Genomic DNA, 17,929 nt, shown 5'->3' on the forward strand with positions numbered 1-17,929 from the left:
CATAAACCCTTTCCAGGAGTTTGCAACATGACACAACCAACACATATTTTGGACTTAGGAGCAACACACATGACACTTTCGAAAACATATTTGGACTCTTGGAAGAGAAGTCACTGCCAGCCAGCCACTGATAGTACTAAAGTGTTTTACTCAGATAAGTTTGCCGTGCCATTCTGCTCGGATCCAATAATGATGGAACGCGTTGCTTTTTAAACATAGTCTCTCTGCAAATCCAGCGTTGACCGGTAGCTTGTTCCCTCAATATTTAATCCAGCAAACACGGAGTTGATTGAATAAAGGTTAAAAAATATCTACACGTTTTCATAAAAATCGATTTATTTGTTGTGAAGTTAGTTTCTTACCTGATAAAACGAAATTTCCTGTCAGATTAACATTCCTGTCAGTGCAGCATAAAACTCTGTTTATACTTTCGGGCGAGATTCTGTGAGCCTTAATAAGTATGTTAAAATGCTGTTTTCATAACTCTTAAGCAACTAAAATAAGTTCTTGTGTATTTTAAACGGGTCTCAGTTCAGAGAAAAAACACTGCGTCCTGTCAGCCGCCGTTCTGCTGTGCACGCACGGTCGCGCGTTCTGGTCGAGTTCAGCCGGTCGGGAGGCACGTGCTGTTTCATGTTTCAAATGTAAATGGCAGTTTGTGTGTATTTAATCTATTTTTACTTATTTAAGGGAAACTTTGAGACTGAAAAGTTTTAATAAGCTAACCTAAATAGAAAATAAAATTAATGTTTATATAATTGTAAAGGTAATGAAATTACCTCCCTAGGACGTAACAGTTACGTTCCCAGTAAGTTATGAAATTACCAAAATATTACCAATTTATTACATAACTGGGACGTACTTGGTTATCTTGCGACGTAAGGAGTCCGTACTGGCGACGTGGTGATTTGGTACTGTAATGGTAATGGAATTACCTCCCTAGGACGTAACAGTTACGTTGCCAGCTGGTAAGTCATGAAATTACCAAAAATGACCAATAAATTACGTAACTAGTACGTCGTGTGTTAGCTGGGACCATACATTATTTGGCAATATACAGGATCTAAGTATACTACTAAACAGATTAAGATATTTTTTTTTATTTTTCCAGCTGTTTCCCTGCATACTTGATAAATCTGGCTTAATCAGGGTTTTCCGAACTTTTTTAACCCAACCATTTATTAAAGATAGAAATATAGGGGAAAACTCAAACAAATGTGTTCCTTTTCAGTAGTTTTAATTTAATTGCATAATATTAAAATACCTTACGGTAGGGCTGCACGATTATGGCAAAATCATAATTGTTTTAGACTACTGTATTTGCACTTAATTAGAAAATATATTTTTGGAACAGAGAACAGTGCACTATTGCAGACTTAAACTACTAAGGATTTAATGATATTATTTTAGTCAGTCGTGAACTAAAGTGGGCCGGTCTAAGACATGAAACTCCAGGGCTGAGAATGAGTCCCACTCCGGCCCTGGCTATATCTTAGATCCAGTTTAACTGATACAGAGCTCTGGATATAATTCAAATTAACAATTTGTTTCCACGACATACACATGTTTTACTAGACTAATCCATAATTTGAAGTAATAATAATTGTAATAAGTAATTACGAAATATTATATTATTTGTTCCAAGGAACAAACTGTTCAATATTGGGAACAAACTCTAAATTTATGGCCATACTTTAGACTAAGCAAGAAAAATTATTGTTAATTTGTGTCCATACTGTAGCATAAAATATAATTACCATGATTTCATAGCACATCCTTGTGCTTTCTGTCAATGTGCCGCTTCAGATTCCAGTATGAATATTTGCTAACTCTTAAGGGGATCGCACACCGGCCGCGCAGCTCAGCGCCGCGCTGCGCCGTTCTAAAAAAATGTAACACATTGTTTTCTATGAGTGTCTATGAGGTGGCGCCTGTCCGCGCCGCCCAGCTGTGACTCAGGAAGTTGTTCAAATCCCTGTCGCGCCACAGAGCGCCACTCACATAGTTTAACATTAAATAACATCATATGTGTCCCACATCATTAATGATTAACATTGGCTGCTTACGTATATTTTACATTTTGAAGTAGACGCTATCTGACGAAGCTTGCACTATTTAATGTGCACTTCTGGTTTACAATACCTCCGAGTTCTCCTAGGCGCGACACGACGCGGCGCTGCCCGGCGCTGAGCTGCGCAGCCGGTGTGCGATCCCCTTTACAGTCTCTCTGCACGCCCTTTCAATTTCTTCTCCCTGCTTATTCTTAACTTTGATTTTACTTTACATTTATGTAAAAGGCTTGAATTCCATAAATTATTGATAAACGTTTTCACAGATTCTTGAACTAGCAAATTGTCAAAGGGCGTTCTGGGTTGAGCGAGCGGTGCTGAGCGTATTGAACGAGCGGAGCAGAATTTTCGGAAAGGCGCTCTGTGCTCTAATGGTAATATTACTGCACCGCTTAACGCTCAGCTCACATGCTCTGCCCTGAAATGTCTGGTAAAGCGCACAGGCTTCCATGTTTTCATCTAGTTCAGTGTTTTGTTATGTTTATATTTTATGTTCAATAAACTGCACTTGGGTTCTCAACTCACTCGCCTCTGAGTGGACATTTATTACACTTGACTTTGGTTAGTTCCATTTTTTCCCATGTGGTGGCTCATGCTTTACCCAAGAAACATAATACTGGTGATGTGAAAATCACATCAACCGATGGTAAAGTAACACACTTTGAAGAAGGATACTTAGGACCAACATTTTTAGTCACACTGCATTGTTACTAATTTGAACGTTACAAATTGTATTAGTTTTTCTCAAATTATCTTTAAGCTTTGGTTGAAACCTTTACTTTTAATTTAATATTAAAATGCACCTATTTCGTTGCTAAAATATAGTTATTTTAGTTACTAAAATAGTTATATAGTGTATTTGGTATAATACAATGTGTTTGCGTGGTTTATGGTTAAAAACACATCATTTTCCACATAACGTACATTATGAAACGCAAAGATTTTGTACAAAACTCATCGATTTGAAAAGCGCTAATCTGTACATTGTGATTGGCCTGAATACATCTGACATAAGCCAGAAATGTGATGCTCCTTACCATGTTTGAAAGATTCTGTCCCAATCATGGGTGGACTGGCCATCTGGCATACCGAAGCTATTTGGGCCGACAGTCCCGAGTCCGACACTTTTTTAATCTATATGTTATTGTTTCTGACTGGCCCATAAATCCAGATAGTTGATTGGCATCCCGTTTGACATTGGGCTGGCCCAATCACATCGTTAAGCACCAACCCCTTTCACTTTGGTCCTGCCGGCATAATGCATAAAAAAAATTAAATAGCGCAAGAGTAACCACCGGCCCTTGACAAACACTCTGCGGCCCATAGGCTATTTTCCTCACTGACATAGTTACAGTGTTAAAATGTTGACAAATCAAAATGAGAGAAGGCGGGAGTTTCTGTTCACAGAAGTCATTGTAAATGACTCCTAATCAATCAAATTACACGGCCGAGCAAGATTTTTATCAAATGAAAGAAATCAAGTTTTTGTTAAGATGAACGTGAACTCCAGGCAATCACATTACAGAGCTAAGCAGAATTCCAACCAATTCAATGAAATAAGGCGGGAGTCTCTAAGTTTGAGCGTTTGTATAGTGCTTAACACATGAATGCATATTGTTTCAAAGCTGCATTACAGAAAGTGCATCCTTATATTAAAAAATACAGACAGTAAGCAAATCCAGAGATGCAAACTATTTAACTATAGGTCAATTTTGCAGTTTTATTTTAAAGGTGACATTTAGATTATTTGCAATGTAACACTTGCTGCAGTGACTGTCAGTCATGGGTTTGTACAACGAAGCTCTCACTTGTATGATGTCACAACAGTAAGCAGCGCAAATATGCCTATAATCCCTCCCACTCCAAAGTGTAACTAAACTCGATGGAAAAGCTAACCAAGCCAAAGTGAGGTGAGCTGACCAGACATGACCCAAATCAAACCATGGGGTACTACCGTACTATGCATTGGAAACGCGCCATTAGTGTGTAATGTTGCTGTTAGAGGATGTTGCTACAGGAAAACTTCAAAAAAGTAGTAGTGTTTTTGTGAGCCATGCATCGAGACACCCATCCCTTAAAATCCCCTTTGTTTGGCCTTTGCTGACGACAGCTTCCTCAGTCTGGCATGACCTTTCCAGACAACGGGCCCTATATTGCACCCAGCGCAATTGACTTTGTCAGTGACGCATGTATTATTCGTATTTTGCACCGGCGCACAGCGGGCTTTTCCCTCCACAGACGCACGTCGGGAAACTAGGGAATGAACTTGCGGTCCCTGGGCGGTTCAGCGCAAAAAAGGAGGCGTGTTCTGCCGCAAACCATCCCTGATGCTATTTTGCAGTTTCACAAAACAATTGCGGCACTGACCAAAAAAAATAGTCTAAAGTCAGTGGCGCATTGCGCGTGGTTCATTATGCTATTTTAAGGGCGCACGCTTGACCATAATGTATAGCGTGCACAATGCGCACACACTTTGCTTATCTAATCTACACAGATGCAACAGTTATTTTTGCAAATCATAAATTGTTACAATAAAAAATATTAACACATGAGATAAGGGAAATCATAGTGGTGAGCATTGTGGTGATAGTTTTTATTTATTGTGTGGCTGCGTTAAAAAATTCTCATGCAAATAACGATTAAAATATTTTCATAAGTTTGTTGAGTGGCTGTATTACGTTTATTTTATGTAAATAATAATTAAAATGTTTTCATAAGAAACCTTAATGTATATGAACTTGATTTGTAAGTGTACTTTTGGGTTGGACTGCTTGCGTTTCTTGGCTTTCAGCGTTGAGGGTGAACGCAGCGATGTCCTCTGCTGGCGTCAGGTCATGTGTAGAGGCAGATCCACCTCCCGGTACACGGATTCCCCCATCTCCTGACATCATTGTAGCGCTTGGCGCAACGATGGGGATGCCAGCTGATGAGACAATTGTGGCTATTTCCTCTCACGCCTGTTTAACCGACGCTGATTTGGGCGGGTTTCTTCCATCCCCATACAAAACAACTTCTCTGTCTTTGACTGCTCTTACAAGAACGTGTGTCTCCTCGGCTGTGAACCGCTCCTGTGTGCGCCTGGTAAATCCGTCATAATAATAGCAACCCGCCATGGAACTTGCGCCCTTGCGTTTAAAGGGAATGTTGGATAGCGTTCTGATTGGTTTATTTGACGTTACGCCCAAACCACACCTATGAATAATGAACCTACTTCAGACCAACCCCTTATTGATTTGCGCCTGGCGCAACAGCGCCCAAGATCCGCCCACAAAGTCACTTGCGCTTTGCGCTTCGCACTTGTGTTTCAGATCGTTAAAATAGGGCCCAACGTGTGCGAAGCTGCTGTCGAATCACAACACTTTCTAAAGGAGGGACTTTATAGGACAAGGAAAATAAATTGTGTGAAAAATACTTCATTATTTTCACAAAGTAAACATGAACACATGTTATATTGTGCACTGTAAACACATTCATAGTTTTAAAACACGGGAAAATTTGAAACCTTTAAAACTGACAACTGAACTAAATTGGTTAAAAAAGGAAACAAAGATAGCAGTTTTACTCAGCTATCATTAAACCTTTTCTGTCTACCTACAGTCTATTTCAGACACCAAATTAGACATAAGTAGACTGTTTCTACATAATTATATTACACATTTATTATGTGTGTTATTGACAAGTGACTTATATAAAATGTAGTTTTATGTAGTTTGATTGTTGTCAGTTAAAATCTGTTTTATTAATTTAATTTAATTATTTTCTGTTCTTTCCTTTCAGATTTGACCAGAACCAACACTGATCAAAAGACACAAGAGACAAATGGTACATTTATATATGGCACTTCTGTGTTTGATGGGTTTGAGAACTAACATTGTAACATTGTGGCATAATGGTTTCAAAGCATGTGTCAAGCACAAGATTCTTTGGAAGTCAATATGTTCAGAATGGGCATTAATTTTAGGCAGTTACTTTAAGTTTTACTTTTTAAAAGTTCCTTTAAATTATTCTCAATTGGAAAAAGATGGGTAACGGTCCTATAAAACAAGCCATAGACAGAAAAACTTACTCAGAGAGGCCAAACTCTCTGCTTTTATACCGCTGATTAAAGAACTCTTCCTCCTCTTCTTCCTCCTCCTTAAAGAAACAAACACACTGTTAATATATGAGAAGCTCAGATGCAAAAAACGCTAAACACCACCTCTGTCAAAAATTAGATAATAATATTAACTTTTGGTGTGTATTACACATTCATCAAATGCTTTCTCTTAAAATCAGCTTAATCCCAGCCTCAGGTCATTCAGAAATAGCGCTATGTTGGCAGAATCAATTAGGGGCTGATAAAAAATACGGTCATTTTAAAGAATGATGCACTGAAAGGGTTTTGTGTCTGAGTTCTTCATAGCATTCACAATGATCTTGCATAAAATGTAGATTAAAATGCCTTACTTTAGTTAGTTCCTGTGCGTTGGCTAGATTATCCACAGCAATGGCCAAAAATACATTAAGCAATGTGTCTATTCATAGCATTGTTAAGAAGTTAGTATTCATTTGAATAGATGTTTTCACAATTACACATAAACATGCCTGAAATTACCTACATTAAAACTAAATTAAAGCCAAAGACATGGTACGGCACCATATAAAACACACAATTTATTTTCAGCACTTTTTCCAGAAAAGTCATCCAAAACATAGGGCACTAAAAAGGATACAGTTCCCAAACAATGTTAAAACAATAAAATAGATTGAGGACCACATTCCATACTGCACCCCTCCTTGTGATCGTATTCCATTGTACATCACCTCATTCCAGTCCTCTCCAGTAAGAATCTGTTTAAGTTAAAATCAAAATAGTAAATAACCATTGATAAACAAGAACAGTTTATGAGCAAACAAGCATTTAATTATTTGATCCATGGGGCATTTTCTTCGTATGTCGCTAACTTATTGTTGGCGATTTGGCATGATCTTGGATTATTTGGTTCTTGGAAGCTCATCCTGGACTTGCTGTCATACAGGTGTGCAAGCTTGAACCTGCTCGCGAGCAGGCTTATTTCATGTTAACAGGATTAGATCGCACCAAGCGGAGGTGAAACGGAAAGTCTGACGCACTCATGTATTCTCCATTATACGAGCGCAATCTGCTTAAGATGCACGATTAATATGAAGAGCTTCTTAAATTCAACACTTAGTAAAAAAGATAGATTAAATCTTTTAGCGATGTTTTTTAACAATATTTAATATAAAAATATAATTTTTCTGTAGCCTACTTATGCAACTTCTTTTTGTGGAGCAGGGGTTTTGATAATTATTCATGCAGTGCACGAACACGCAATGATCTCAAATAATTCAATCCACCTATAATAATCATAAGCGGCAGGTGTGTTCAAACCTAATTAGCCAGATCACAACAACAACAACAACAACAACAACAACAACTTTATTTATATAGCACAATTAATTTACGACTTGCGTCGACCAATGTGCTTTACAGGAGGTCATAAAACAAAACATAGGAAGATACATAAAAACAGACAGACAAACAGAGTGCTAAAATAATACAAATAACCTATCAGCCATATGCTTTAGAAAATAGAAATGTCTTTAGCCTGGACTTAAAAATATTAAGAGAGGTGGCTTGTCTAATGGACAGAGGCAAGGCATTCCAAAGCCTTGGGGCAGCAATAGAGAAAGCACGATCACCCCTACACTTCAGTCTCGACTTAGGAGTGACCAAAAGTTCCTGGTTGGAAGACCGAAGGGACCTAGTAGGTTGATACTCGACCAGTAACTCCCCAAGATAAGGGGGGGCCAAACCATTCAAAGATTTGTAAACAAGGAGCAAAACCTTAAAATCGACTCTAAAACAAACAGGTAACCAATGTAGTGAACATAGCACAGGGGTAATATGCTCCCTTTTTTTGACCCCACACAAGAGTCTAGCCGCAGCATTTTGGACAAGCTGCAAGCGGGATCAGATGGACCAAAGACTATAATTTCAGTTTTCTTTTCGTTAAAGATTAAAAAATTTAAGGAAAGCCAAGCCTTCACATCAGTCAGACATGCCATAAGAGACTCTAAACCTACAGAATTTCGCTTGACAGGCAGATAAACCTGAGTGTCATCCGCATAAAAGTGGAATGACAAACCATATTTTCTAAAAATTGAGCCAAGAGGAAGCATATATAGAGAAAAAAGCAGAGGAGCCAAAATTGAGCCCTGAGGAACACCACAGGGCAGAAAAGCATTACTCGAGCAATGCTCACCCATCTTGACTGAAAAACTCCTATTTGCAAAGTATGACTTAAACCAGTCTAGAGCAACACCTCTTAAACCAACACACTGTTCTAAACGCTCAATGAGAATAGCATGATCAATTGTATCAAAAGCCGCTGTCAAATCTAATAGCACAAGGACTGCAAAATCACCCGAGTCACATGATATTAAAATATCATTAAATACCTTCAAAAGTGCGGTCTCGGTAGAATGGCATTTACGAAAACCTGATTGAAATGTTTCAAACATTAAATTATCAACTAAAAAAATTTGTATCTGTAAAAATACAATTTTTTTCTAAAATCTTTGAAATATAAGGCAGATTGGAGATGGGCCTAAAATTTATTAAAACTGATGAGCCCAAATTCTGTTTTTTAAGCAGTGGATGAACCACTGCATGCTTTAAGCAGTCTGGCATAATGCCGGTTTCTAAGCTGCAATTTACGATGTGCAAAAGATATGGAGCGACTTCGGTAAAAACTTGTTTTAATAAAAAAGGCGGAAGAATATCCAAGGACGAGCCTGAGGGCTTAAGATGCTCAACTATATCCAGTAGATCTGGCAGTGAGACAGGTTTAAAGTAGTAATTGCAATAGAAGGATCTGAGGATTAAAAAGCGAGGGAGTTATCCCCAGCCGGAGATCCCTAATTTTCTATCAAAAAAAAAACTAAAAATTCATCACATGTTGGAGTTGAATCCCCATAGAAGAGACAGGGCGACGGGTTGAGAGTGGCATTGATAATGTTAAAAAGAGTATTTGGTTTAGAACTGTTCTTGTTAATAATATCTGACAGATGTCGACATTTTGCTTCTTTAGCTGCTTTCTGATAATTAAAAAGTGAGTCCTTTAAAATCTCATATGAAACATGAAGCTTGTCCTTTTTCCACTTTCGTTCTGCTCTTCTACAGCAGCGTCTGAGAGAAGGGATAGAGTCAACAATCCAAGGTTCAGAATAAGTTTTAGACTGAGAGGTCCTTAAAGGAGCCACAGCATTTAAAACATTTGAACAGATGGAGTTAAAACTGGAGAGAAGTACATTGACGCTAGCATCACAGGAAAAATAGATGGCATCACTTCATGAAACATAAATGAAAAGCATCTTTAGTTGTGTCAGTAATACGCCGCGAAAGCAGGCCACGAGATGAGACTATAGGTGCAGCAGTAGGACATGGTACTGTAAACATAACTGACTTATGGTCAGAAAACCCATTTTCACAAACTTCTAAGTCAGAAATGCTAATTCCATGCAAAAGCACTAAGTCAAGCCATCCTTATGGGTGGGGATGTTAACCCCAATAGAAAAGTCAAAGGCATTCAGTAAGTTGGTAAACCCCGCTAAGTGATCCTTCATACAACAAATATGGACATTAAAATCTCCAAGTATAAGAAGCTTGGCATATTTCAAAGTCACATCGCCCAGGAACTCAGCAAACTCCATTAAAAAGTTCGTATTGGGTTTTGGTGGTCGGTAAATTACCGCTATGAAAAGCGGATTATCAAGTTCCAAGACAAACTGTTGAAGTTCGAAGCTGTTATAATTATTCACCACAGAGCGACAGGTAAAAAGATCTTTATAAATAGATACAAGACCGCCGCCCCGACCAGTGTTGCGTGGGGAATTAAAAAACAAACATTTGGATGGCAAAAGTTCAGAGAAAGGGCTCAGATCACCTGGACAGAGCCAGGTTTCAGGAAGAAATAAAAAATCCAAGCTCCGAGTAGAGAACAAGTCACTTAAGATAAAGGTCTTGTTACTAATCGATCTGGTGTTAATCAAAGCCATCCTTAAAAGCAGTGGATTTAAGGTAGATACCTTGCGTTGCTGTGCCCGAGGTACAGGTCGAAGATGTTCCAAACATACTCCCCCTCCGTGATAAAAAGAGGAGAAAAGACAGGAGAATATACACCGGAGAGCGGGACCGTAGAAGTCGGAACCAATGGGATTATCCACTCTCTTAATGGGTCCAGGGAGCGACAGCAAACAGCACGACCTCCAGAGACTCCATCCGAGCAGAGATGCGATCCGTGTTTCAGCAGCGCTAGCCGTAGCTTAACAGCTTTGCCACCCCGTTTTCCCCGGCGTCGCCTCCGCCTCCCTGCCAGTAAGGAACACGGCCATCGGCGTAGGTATCCAGGTATGGACGATAGTAGTGGTGGAGGAGTATAGTTAAAGCCGCTTCGTAACAGCAGCGTATTTGTAGGGATTGGCAGATTTAACAGAAATGTCCGATCGTAAGTCAGTGATGAGACACGCAGCGGCTGACAGATAAAACATATTAAAACGAACAAACTAACAGATAATACATGGAGAAACAGATGGCAGGCCACACACAACGGCGCCATCTTGAATCTTCCCTTTTCATCACGATGAGCACGATGATATTATCTTAGATGTCTCGTTTGATCTTGGATGTTTTAAGCAACACCCTGCTGAAAAAAACAGCATCAAACCAGCATGGACCAGCATGGGAATTATGCTGGTCTATGCTGGTTTAGCTGGTGGTCACAGCATACCAGCACCAAAACACAACATATGCTGGTATGACCAGCATGGGATGCTGGTGCTAATGCTGGTTAAGCTGGTGCTAATGCTGGTTTGGTGCTGGTTTAGCTGGTGCTAATGCTGGTGCTGATGCTGGTTTGATGCTGGTTTAGCTGGTGTTCATGCTGGTCTTGCTGGTATGCTGTTTTTTTCAGCAGGGCATATAAAGATTATGGCCCTGGAATTGAAAATAAATAAATAAACAAGTACTTTATACCCACAACTCATCTGTTTGACGAGTCAGACAACTGGTCTGTTGAATGTATGAGACGTTGAGAGATTTCTCCCAAACGAGTGCAATCTCAACACTGGTGGGTTCCATTCATTTTTGATATCCATTCTGAAGTATGCAAATCATGAAAAAGGACCATTCTCTGCTCATTTATACAAGCACTTCATCTATCGTTTTAAACATAATATGCTATTTAAAAGAATGGTTATGGGACCTTGCCATTAGTTGGGAGATGCTTTTACTAAATATTTATCTCCCGAGCTAACAGCATCCCTCCCATCATAACATTATAACAAGCCTCTGTCATTTCCTACAAAGTCCATATCGCACTACAATCTAAATTAGTGGGCAAGCCTTGCATGGTATTTGCTCCTCATATCAGCTAAATGAACAAATAGATGCATTAACCCGACCGTTTATGGCGCTTTGGGGCATGTCAGCTTACAGTAAGTGGGTTCATCTGTTTCCCCCGTAGAGGTTTTTAGAACTATAAATCCATATTAAAATACTGTAGCAAAAGCAAATCAATGTCCTGCCGATCAGTCATTTCAGGGCATCAATTTAGCACAGGGGTGGGGAACCCTGGTCCTGGAGGGCCATTGTCCTGCAGAGTTTTGTTCCAACCCTAATTAAACACACCTGAAAAATCAAATTCAAGTCTTCACGATCACTTGGAAATTAAATTCAGGTGTGTTTGATTAACGTTGGAACTAAACTCTGCAGGACAGTGGCCCTCCAGGACCCAGGGTTCCCCACTCCTGATTTAGCACAACGCATAACCAAACCTAACCTTGAGAGGTTGGCTTCTTTAACCACTTACTGCGTTCTAACGCACTGCCAGATCTAATAAATTGGCTTCTTCTGAGTATATATATACATATATATATATATATATATATATATATATATATATATATATATATCCATCCAATGTTCATCCCCCCAGGTTCATAGGGGTTTTTCACTGAGGTGGACCGCATGAAAGCTCTGGGGCCTCATGTATAAAACTTTGCGTAGATTCCATCCTTAAAGTGTGCGTACGCACATAAGGCAGAATTTGCGTACGCACAAAAGTTTTCAGATTTATAAAACCATGCGTACTCCAGAAACTGCGCAAAATTCCATTCATAAAGCCCAGTGAGCGGAAGATTGTGCCTACGTGCGTCCCGCCCCCATCTCCTCCCTGAAACAACCATATATGGAGCGTACAACCCTTAGTTTTACTGGGCATAATGTGGTCTGCATATCATTTTAATATTAAGGAAAATATCTTAAAAATATATTTTTAAATTCAAAATAATTAAAAAATGCCAAAATATATATTTGCTTAAATATATTTTGAAATATGTTTACAAAAATATACTTTTCACAAGTAAATACATTTTAAAAAATTAAAACATATATTTAGCCCTTCATATATTTTAATTTAAGGAAATATATTCACGTCGCATTGGAAGAAAAACTTTGTTACGAACCTGTAAACAAAAACGTTTTAAAAAGATTAAAATTAAATAGTTTCAACTTAAAACATATACTTTATAAAATTAACTTATTTAGCATATGTTTAAAATATACTTTTGTTTTGGCCAGAGATATATTTTTTTTGCCTAATGGGTTTTTATGAAATTATAAAAACACTGTTTAAACACTGGCATTGTCAAAGTTGATACTGGTTTCACATATGGCCAGACAGGTGTCATTATATTCATAAAATTTTTAATGGAAAACAAACTCAGAGGGAGATTAAGTGTTTTTGACCAGCGGATGGTGGAGATCGTTTCGGGACATGTTGTCTTTATCTCAGGCGGCAAGTACATCAATTATACCATTGAACGCAACTTAATGCATAAGACTGCAATATTACATAGCCTACCTTATAGAGAATAGGCTGCTATAGGCAAGTAGACGAGTCCAGCATATAAAAGTTTCGCGTTAAGTGTTTTCCATAATAAAACATAAAGACAATGATGTATTACGCAGCGCAGCCATAAGGCATTAAGATATAAAAAAAAACAAAAGTTCAGTAGCTACAAACGAAAAGTTCAGTACAAACCTTAAAAAAGCATATTTACAGGTAAGCAGAATATAAAAACCAATGAGTTAAAAAACGTGTTAGTCTTTTTCTTATATAAACCCGCATTGTAAGAACGTCTCTTATATTAGGCTAAACTTTAATTATTAAATGTCCTAGTACATCACATTATTTTTCATCATCTTACAGGATATAAAGTTTATTGTATAGGCACTCTGGTTTATTTCTGTCATTTGGCCTAATAAAATTAAAAGTATTATTTTTTTACAGTTTTGTCTATGATTAGATGACTAACAAACTTCTTATCATTTCTCGAATACATGAAACATTAGCCTTTAGTGTTTGATTAGTAAAGAAAAGACTTATTCATATAGTTCTTTTCCGTTTCAAACACGCAGACGCGCTCATGATGTGTGTGGCACTGCATTCACCACAGAGGCTTCATCTTTTCAATACTTTTCATCTGTTAAATATTTGTTACTCATAGGCACAGATGCGACAGATGCAATTTAAGTGCTAATCTTCATGAATGAAACAAGAATATTACAACTAAATGTGTATTAAAACAAGAACAGAGTTTGTGTTCTTTCAATCCGCTCAAAAAGAGTGCGTACGCACAGTGGAGAGCATCCGTACGGTGCGCAGTTAATTACGCCAAGTTTATTTTTTATAAATCCCGATATGTGCGTGGAAAATTGCGTACGCATATTTCTATGCCCATTTTGTGCGTACGCAACGTTTATACATCAGGCCCCAGGTGTTTCATGGGATATTTCAAGAAGTTTTAAAACTTTCGGTTAAAGGGGCCATAGAGATGGTCGTCCCGCTCAAGATTTAGTCTGGTCTCTCAACCAGGGTCTGACCTGGGGGGGGGGCAATGTCAGACTGACACATCCCTCACAGGTTGGGGAGCAGTAGTGGAAGGTTGCTCAGTGAGAGGCCTGTGGAGAGGGCAGCATCTCTGATGGCACATAAATTGCGTTGATATGTTAGCTGTGTTTTGGACATTGAAACACTTCCTACCAGTCCTCAGAGGCTTTTATGTTCTGATCTGAACGGACAATATGTCGATGGTCTCTTACAACAATCACAAATGAGGTCTGAGGTTGCACCCTTTGGACAAATTGGCGCTTCAGATTCTCCTCTGGGTGCAATAAAAATATCTTTATCACCTAGGTCAATGCAAATTCCAAGAGTTCAGAACATGAGAGCAGATATTCTGTTGAGGCAGGGGCTAAGGCCTGGGCAATCGAGACTCCACTCTAAAGTGAAGCTGTTTTTGGTCCATAAATGGTCTAAAGGACCTATTTGTATCTCAGAAGATAACCCATTTGCCCTTTATGGTTCTCCCTGACACTTCAGCCCCATCAGGGCTGGACGCTATGGTACAAACTTGGCCGAGTTGATGCCTGTACACCATCTTACTCAATCATTCTGCTCCTGGGAGTTTTCTGCTCCTGCAACTGATAGCCCTGGTTTTTGGCAACCTGAGTTTGGTTTTCTGACCTAGTGGGTTAACCCTGGGAGTTTCCTCTGCAGAGGATCCTACTTATGCAGGCTGTGGGTGTCTGTGCATTAACTCTTTCCCTGCCATTGACGAGATATCTCGTCAATCAAGAGAAAACGCTTCCCCGCCAATGACGAGTATTTCTGTCTTTCCGCAGTACCGCTATTATCCACTAGGTGGCGCCCTTCCGCAACTTTTTAAACCCAGAAGTATTGCCCTCTGGCAAGCTGCTGCATGTCCGTGTCTGTTTTAAAGATCGCTCTGAATGGGATCTCTATGAGAAGTCCGTCACAAAAATTTAATTATCTCTGCTTTTTGCTCAAAATGTGGTGTTTTTGCAGAAACCTACCCATATTCAAAAGCTGATTACAAAATAACTACTCAAGGTAGGATGAAAAAAATTTTGTTTGTTTGAAAGTAGAGGGTCTGTTCTTTCATTTGGTATATTGTATGTTTATATATTTGAAGAAGAACATTTTCTGGAAGGCATTAAACTTTTGTGAAAATCATGAAAAACGCTGGCGGGCAACTTTTTTTAAAAAATGCTGCCGGTGAAAGAGTTAATGGAGGTAAAGTGCCTGTGCTTCTAATAGAGGTAAAGTGCATCAAATACAATTCTGCAATACAATGTGAAATTACCCTTTACTGTGTGACTGTGTGAATAACCATTTACCTTTCTTTTATTTTTAAATTCCGTCAAGCTTTATTTAGCACATTTTTCTGCAAGGTTTCTCATCAGTGCAATCTGCACACATCACATCTTTTAATGATAACTATAACACAGCACTTAAAAACACCATAAAGCAGGTTCTGTCAGGAGGGGTGGCGGATGAACCCAAGCACAGACAGAGGTTGGATAACCTGATATTTTATTTACAAAAACATAAAAACCCACGATGGCCATGTTATCATGGTTCCGAATAGATAGATATCTTCAATCTCCTCCACAGAAAGAGCCGCCAGACACGACCCGCCACCTCTCTCACGCATCCATCATGTAGCCAGCTGCAAACGTTCTGGCAGGGCAGACAGGTTCCCCCGACCCAAGCTTCTCGTCGAGAAGATGGTGTCAATTGCGTTGAGAGACCAGTTGATCAAATCCATGATTTTTTGTTTTGAGAGCAGTGCGGAGAGGGTCTCTCAAAAGTTAAGACACAAGACTAGACGACACAAGAGGAGCTAAGCAGGGAAGGTAATGGGGAGGAGAAGGAGAGAAAATGCGACCCCCTTCAGTGAGAGCCAAGCAAGACACCTGTCCACCCCATTCAATCAGTAAGAATCCAACTACTAACATTGCCAAGACCAAAGAGCTGTCCGAAGACACTAGGGACAAAATTGTACACCTCCACAAGGCTGGAAAGGGCTACGGGGAAATTGCCAAGCAGCTTGGTGAAAAAAGGTCCACTGTTGGAGCACTCATTAGAAAATTGAAGAAGCTAAACATGACTGTCAATCTCCCTCACACTAGGGCTCCATACAAGATCTCACCTCGTGGGGTCTCAAGGATCCTGAGAAAGGTGAGAAATGAGCCCAGAACTACACGAGAGGAGCTGGTCAATGACCTGAATAGAGCTGGAACCACCGTTTCCAAGGTTACTGATGGTAATACACTAAGACGTCATAGTTTGAAATCATGTATGGCACGGAAGCTTCCCCTGCTTATACCAGCACATATCCAGGCCCGTCTTAAGTTTGCCAATAACCATTTGGATGATCCAGAGGAGTCATGGGAGAAAGTCATGTGGTCAGATGAGACCAAAATATAACTTTTTGGTTATAATTACACTAAACTTGTTTGGACGAAGAAGAATGATGAGTACCATCCCAAGAACACCATCCCTACTGTGAAGCATGTTACATTTGGGATGGTTTTTGGAATTAGTATTCCAAATATAACTACTTTGACGTGGCTAATGTGGGCTGTTCTTGTACATCCTGGCTGTAACTTATTTGACGCGATCTATGTAAGTTATCATTGGACACGTTATTTTTAACTTTATAAGATACGGCCATTCGAGCTGGGGTATGCTCTACACAATCCATGGTGCTCAACCGGGGAGTGCCTTGGCCAGATATGATCATGTCCAGCAACAGTCTATGTGGGCCCCATCAAAAATGTTACAACTGTACAAAATTAGCTAAAAACTGTCCAAATCAGCACCCTGTTCATTGCTTATTCAGCAGGTTATACATTGTTCAGGTTGTCACTGGACAAGTCATTTTATGCAGTTTTTGTGAAAAGAACACATCAGACAGTTTACATTACATTTCCATTTAGGTATTTAGCAGATGGTTTTATCCAAAGTGACTTACAAGAATTAGGAAACAATCAAGCAATTTGTCATAGGATAATCTTCCAATGTGGAAATTGATTCTCCTGGGTTTCCTTTCATAGCCCAGGCACCTGAACCTGAGCTTCCTGTCATGAATAAAAGGACTGAAGCAGAGTCCCCTGAGCCTCCTGTCACGCCCAAAAGGTCTGATCCAGAGTCCCCTGAGCCTCCTGCTACAGGCAAAAGTTCTGAAAAAATCTGGCAATCATTTGGCCAAAATGACCAAACACCATGGGTTCACTAACCTGGCCCAGAGGGCCTCTTTATGCTCTCTATGCAGCTTCCTCCTGCTGCTGCTGCTGCCACTAGCACCACCCTGGTCTTCAGTTCCACCTGGGTTCCTGTTGCTGGATTCCAGTTCCTCTTGTGTTTCTGTCACCTCTGGCACCTCCTCCCTGGCTCTGTCCTGCCTTTCTGATTTGACACATCATGGGCCAGGCCCTCCGTCCCTCCCCCTGGTCCGCCACAGTCCCTCCACCCACTTGGACTCTTGTGTCTTCTTTATTTTCTTTGGGAGCATCTGGAAACCACTCTTAAGGGGGGAGCTCTGTCATAATCCTGTCTTGTGTTTTCCATGTCTATTATTAAGCAGTGTTGTATTCTTATGTATGTTTGTAGTTCGTATATATATATTAGGGCTGTCAATAGATTAAAAAATTAATCTAGATTAATCGGAAATTAATCACACATTTTTATCCATTCTACATTTACCCTAATTTAACACTTTTCAGGTTTTTAATACTCTAATCATATATACATATATAGATGCTTTTTGCAAATTTATGTTAACAACAGCCTGTTTACATTTTTAACAGAATCATCAGCCATTGTTTTGTATATGAATTTTCCTTTCAGAAGAAATTTCTTTCTCCATTTTTGTTTGCTGCTGCATCATTTGTGACCTGTGCTGGCAAGTTGAGTCGGAATTAGCAAATT

At 39.4% G+C, this 17,929-nt stretch overlaps 1 protein-coding gene and 1 pseudogene across 1 annotated transcript in view; one reads left to right on the forward strand and one right to left on the reverse strand.

Annotated features, from left to right (window-relative positions):
* cacna1eb (calcium channel, voltage-dependent, R type, alpha 1E subunit b) overlaps positions 1–17,929 on the reverse strand; it is a 372,975-nt gene that overhangs the window by 100,950 nt on the left and 254,096 nt on the right. The window contains exons 17-19 of the mRNA XM_073871730.1: positions 6,782–6,899; positions 6,516–6,583; positions 6,136–6,203 (exon numbers count right to left, since the gene is read on the reverse strand). Coding sequence (XP_073727831.1) covers positions 6,136–6,203; positions 6,516–6,583; positions 6,782–6,899 — 254 coding nt within the window. The remainder of the gene's footprint in view (positions 1–6,135; positions 6,204–6,515; positions 6,584–6,781; positions 6,900–17,929) is intronic.
* Positions 15,220–16,751, forward strand: LOC141365967 (uncharacterized; annotated as a pseudogene).

Source organism: Misgurnus anguillicaudatus, chromosome 2 (assembly GCF_027580225.2).
Source record: "Misgurnus anguillicaudatus chromosome 2, ASM2758022v2, whole genome shotgun sequence".
Lineage (NCBI taxonomy): Eukaryota > Metazoa > Chordata > Actinopteri > Cypriniformes > Cobitidae > Misgurnus > Misgurnus anguillicaudatus.